Here is a 5,588-nt window from a genome sequence, read left to right on the forward strand (position 1 = left end):
GCAAAGGTACAATCGAATTCGCCTTGTCCAGCCGCGTCGAATGATATATATTTTGTTCGGATAAGGTCAAGTTTTATGTTGACCTCATGTGACCTCGAATGACCTCTGGTTGACCTTGACACAGTTAAGGTCATTTATGATGGATTTGTACCCGCTGATCACGAATCTGGTATCTATTTTCCTCTTAACCTTCATTTAGAGCTTCCGGATGGCAAAATTGTCTTATTTATAATTACTAACTTGAATCAGTGAAATAGCCTCTAGCAGGGATACTCTTCTGTGACCTTGACCTTTGAGCAGCCTTGCATCGTAAGATGAACCACAAATAGGGAACTGATAAGCCTCAAAACATTTCAAAACATCTTGGAAGTTAGCACGCAAGATGTGCGAAAAAGTGCCAAGTTTGAGGTCAATTTTGAGCGTGACCTTGACCTTGATCCTTAATTTTGAGAACATTTTCGGAATCCTCAGATTCTGTTCTTTTGTTTGACACCCAATTTTGCCGGTTTGATGCAGCCTGCCGTCCTCTAGAAGGCTTACTTTGAGATCACTACACATGTGCCGGTTTTTGCCTTTGACCTTGACCTCTGACCTTGAAAATTGACCTGAGGTCAAAAATTTTAGGTGCTTTAGAATCGTCTCGTAAGGAACTTTCTTTTGGTATCGCTTTTGTTTCCGTAGCTCCCTTATTTACGGAGTTAGACAGGGGGGCGAAAAACGCCCCCCGGGCTGCGGTGGTTGGGATTACTCCCCGGACCCGGCCGGGCTAATGGACGGGCTACCTTATGCCCCCCCCCCCCCAGCGGCTCATGGGTTAAGTTTCCCGATTCACGAGGCGAAGTGTCTCATCTCAGTTGAATGTCTCACCTGAGTTGAATTGTCCCTCGAAGGCACGCCGGCGTCAGTGGCCTTCACAGTGATGTCGATGGTCGGGTCCGTCTCGCGGTCAATGGAGCCGGACACAAACAGCTGGCCCGTGTTCGGGTCAATATCCACCAGACCACCTCCACTGGAGGACAGAGAAAAACGTGTCAATATCCACCAACCACCTCCACTGCAGGAGAGAGACGTGTCAATATCCACCAGACCGTCTCCAAGAGAGTGAGAGTGAGAGTGAGAGTGAGAGTGAGAGTGAGAGTGAGAGCGAGAGCGAGAGCGAGAGCGAGAGCGAGAGCGAGAGCGAGAGAGAGAGAGAGCGAGAGAAAGAGAGAGAGAGAGAGAGAGAGAGAGAAGAGAGAGAGAGAGAGAGAGAGAGAGAGAGAGAGAGAGAGAGAGAGAGAGAGAGAGAGAGAGAGAGAGAGAGAGAGAGAGAGAGAGAGAGAGAGAGAGAGAGAGAGAGAGAGAGAGAAACATTGATATGTTTCTCTCTCCTGAGCCTGAGCCTGTCCCGTAGCTCAGTTGGTAGAGCATCGGACTCCCGGTAGTGAGAGCCCGGGTTCGAGACGCTCCGGCGCTCGATATATGAGACTCCTGACGGGGATGGTCTGCGGTTGGTGGGAGCAGCCGCAGCCAGTTGAAGTCAGTTGAGTGGGACAGGCCGTGTCCGGCTTTGAAGGGCACGTTAAACTTTGGCATCTAAATTCTCCCGTTACCCGGAATTGCGCGATCGGACGGTAGGGGTCGGGGTCTACGCAACAAGCTCTGCTTAGCGTGGACTCCGGCTCTGTCAATCCGTCCATTCAAACATTCGAGCTAAATTTATAAAAAAAAAAAAAATATCCACCAGACCAACTGCGACAGAAAGTCTGCGAAGGAAGGCCCTTCAAAGGAGAGGAAGGCTGTGAAAAATGATGAGCAATGATAAGGCAGATTTAGGGCATTTAGGGATCACTCGGAAAAAGTCACAGTTTACATAAAATGCACACCATGGGCCACAGGGGATAAGGCGCCCTGACACATTGTCAACGTTCCACTTGTGTCTAATGCATAGGGTAGCCTGGGGCAAGACGCCCCAGATAATTTATTTTGCTACATATCTCTTGTCCCACATCATCTGGAAGGTCAAATTTGTGCTCCATGCGTTCTTTGGACATTTTACTTTAAATTCCACCCCTCAAATTCATTTACTTATGATCGGACTCCCAGCTAGGAAGTGATTTTGAAACAACTGCAAATGGGGCATTTTACCCCAACCCCAGGGCAAAACGCCCCACGGCCTGGGGCAGGAAGCCCCATACTCAGATTAAACACGGTAGTTGAATAAATCTTATATGAGAGGTTGGTTAGACCTCTGGAGGCACGGCACTGAAGTTAGTACCTTCTATCCTATCAGGTGTTCAGTTATGACGCTATTGTATGAGCAGGTTTTTCACCTGCCTCATAAGGCCAAATAATAAATTATTGCAATGCAAATGTTAACAAAATACTTTCTTTGCCATCCAGTTGCTGAGAAAAATGCATATAAATGCATAAGAACTTACCCTTCGCCAGATGCCGAACATTAGAAAGTGGGTAGTCCGAACAACACGTGAGGTAAAATGCCCCATGGGGCTTTTTGCCCCGCGACCTTCTGGGGCGTTTTACCCCATTACGTAGTTCGGTCAGAGAACAACGCCTTGCGCTCCAGCAAGACATAATTTAACACGAACCAACCCGGCATTATAAGAGTTAGACAATAATTGTTCAAAATACATAAATAAAAGTCGTTAACCTGATGTGGACCACAAAAGAACGCCATGATGCATAATCGGACAACAAAACATAAAAATCACTCTAAAAACACATTTTTGGCTGTGTATTCCTCAAGAGTTATCACAATTTCTTTCCAGTCTGCTCAGATAATGATCATATAGTGCACGTTTTATTGAAGAGAGGATGTTTCCCCAGAACCTTGCCAGTTCCGAGAAACATCGGTGAGGCGTTTTACCTCGGCGGGGCGACTTGCCCCGGTCTACCATACAAGGGAAGTTCGATCCTGCTATGAAGGTATTGTTCAATGTTCATTGTCCAACTGTATGAGATGAAAATACTCAACGACCGGATCAGAAATCTATAAAAAAAAATCTACCGTGTCTGATAGAGCTCTCAGGTGTAGGAATCCAACGTGCCCTCTCCCTAACGCTGTAGGTTTAGTGGCGGGCTCCTGTGACGCTGAAAGTGCTGGAAGCGGGTTCCTGTGACAATGTATGTAGGGATAGGATGGTGGAAGGCTCCTCTCACCCTCCCAGCCAGCAATCCCAAATGGGGCGCACATGGGCTGGAAGTGGGGAATCTGCGAATATGGGCTGGGCTACATCTGGGTATGTTATGGGCATCCAACTGGGTCCCAGATTTGCTAAATGGGCTAACTTTACGTGCTAGACTTGGCCAGCGCCTCCACTGTGCTGCTACCCTGCCTGATCTGTGCCGCTACCCTGCCAGACTCCTGATCTGACAGCCGCCTGGGCACACCCCTGCCCGTGTCCCTGCGAGCAGTAGCGGCGGAACACCTTCAATTAAGGGAGGAGGGGGGCGCTGCCGACTTTTGGTCCCATTCTTTCCATGCAACGCCCATAGGGCTAATGTTAAAATGCCAAAATCAAAGGAGGGCACGGTGCCCCGGTGCCCTCCCCGTTCCGCCGCCTATGCCTGCGAGGTCGCTGATAATGTGTCGCCGGCGTTTGTTGTGTGGTGGGGCGGCCGCGGGGCGGCCGCGCTGGCAGTTGGTGACTATAAATAGACGCAATACGGCGCTGACGGACCGCTCGGGCCTTTACACTATTGTTAAAAAGTCTTCTCCTTTTTCACACTAGGTACGCTACGCATCCACGCTTCCATTCTCTACCGGCCGCCGGCCGCCTACCTGCAGTGGTAGCGTAGTGTAGTGGTTAGGGTCCCCGCATCATGTTCCGTAGGTCTTGGGTTCGAATTTCTGGGGATCTGGTGAGAGGCAAGGGGTACGCGGTTCTACCACGTGCGACCACATTTTTTTTTTTTTTGATTCGCGCAGAAATAGTGGACGACATAAGCTTAGGTACCAAATTCCAGTTAAAATCCATGTGTGCTTTTTGCATGTGTCTGTGAGTCCCCACTGGGAAAGCCTGTGTGGGACCCATATACATACATATATCCCAACTGGGTCCCATATGGGCCCCACTTGGGCTGCCCATGTGGGTCCCAACTGGGAAAGCCCATATGGGGCTCAATATGGCCCCAGGTGGGTCCCAAATGGGCCCCGTCTGGGGTGCCCAGATGGGTCCCACATGGGCCCCGTCTGGGGTGCCCAGATGGGACCCAGTTGGACGCCCATGACATTCCCATCTGGATCCAAGGTGGGGAGCCCAGATTGGTCCTAGTTTGGTGCCCACTTGGGGCCCATGTGGGCCCCACTTGAGAAGGCTGGCTGGGCTGTGAACCTGTAGGTGGTGGTGTCGGGTTCCTGTGGTGGTGGTGGTGGCGGTTCCTCTCACCCTGTGACGCTGTAGGTATGGTGGCGGGTTCCTGTGATGGTGGCGGGTTCCTGTGGTGGTGGCAGTTTCCTGTGATGGTGGTGGGTTCCTATGGTGGTGGCGGGTTCCTGTGACGCTGTATGTGATGGTGGCAGATTCCTGTGATGGCGGTGGCGGTGCCTCTCACCCTGTGAAGCTGAGGGTGATGGTGGCGGGTTCGTCTCACCCTGTGACGCTGTATGTGATGGTGGTGGCGGTGCCTCTCGCCCTGTGACGCTGTAGGTGATGGTGGCGGCGCCTCTCACCCTGTGACGCTGTAGCCTGTAGGTGATGGTGGTGGGTTTCTCTCACCCTGTGACGCTGTAGGTGATGGTGGTGGGTGCCTCTTACCCTGTGACGCTGTAGGTGATGGTGGTGGCGGTGCCTGTCACCCTGTGACGCTGTAGGTGATGGTGGCGGTGCCTCTCACCCTGTGACGCTGTAGGTGATGGTGGCGGTGCCTCTCACCCTGTGACGCTGTATGTGATGGTGGTGGGTTTCTCTCACCCTGTGACGCTGTAGGTGATGGTGGCGGTGCCTCTCACCCTGTGACGCTGTAGGTGACGGTGGTGGGTTTCTCTCACCCTGTGACGCTGTATGTGGTGGTGGTGGCGGTGTCTCTCACCCTTTGACGCTGTATGTAGGTGATGGTGGTGGCGGTGCCTCTCACCCTGTGACGCTGTAGGTGACGGTGGTGGGTTTCTCTCACCCTGTGACGCTGTATGTGGTGGTGGTGGCGGTGTCTCTCACCCTGTGACGCTGTATGTGGTGGTGGCGGTGCCTCTCACCCTGTGACGCTGTATGTGATGGTGGTGGGTTTCTCTCACCCTGTGACGCTGTAGGTGATGGTGGCGGTGCCTCTCACCCTGTGACGCTGAGGGTGACGGTGGTGGGTTTCTCTCACCCAGTGACGCTGTATGTGGTGGTGGTGGCGGTGCCTCTCACCCTGTGACGCTGTAGGTGATGGTGGCGGTGCCTCTCACCCTGTGACGCTGTATGTGGTGGTGGCGGTGCCTCTCACCCTGTGACGCTGTATGTGATGGTGGTGGGTTTCTCTCACCCTGTGACGCTGTAGGTGATGGTGGCGGTGCCTCTCACCCTGTGACGCTGAGGGTGACGGTGGTGGGTTTCTCTCACCCTGTGACGCTGTATGTATGTGGTGGTGGTGGCGGCGCCTCTCAC

General features: G+C 52.4%; 1 protein-coding gene across 1 annotated transcript in view; it reads right to left on the minus strand.

Annotated features, from left to right (window-relative positions):
* Positions 1 to 5,588, minus strand: part of LOC122394362 (cadherin-23-like) — a 51,195-nt gene that overhangs the window by 45,430 nt on the left and 177 nt on the right. The window contains exon 2 of the mRNA XM_043391196.1: positions 868 to 1,009. Coding sequence (XP_043247131.1) covers positions 868 to 1,009 — 142 coding nt within the window. The remainder of the gene's footprint in view (positions 1 to 867; positions 1,010 to 5,588) is intronic.

This window comes from Amphibalanus amphitrite, unplaced genomic scaffold (genome assembly GCF_019059575.1).
Source record: "Amphibalanus amphitrite isolate SeventyFive unplaced genomic scaffold, NRLGWU_Aamphi_draft 000587F_arrow, whole genome shotgun sequence".
NCBI classification, from domain to species: domain Eukaryota; kingdom Metazoa; phylum Arthropoda; class Thecostraca; order Balanomorpha; family Balanidae; genus Amphibalanus; species Amphibalanus amphitrite.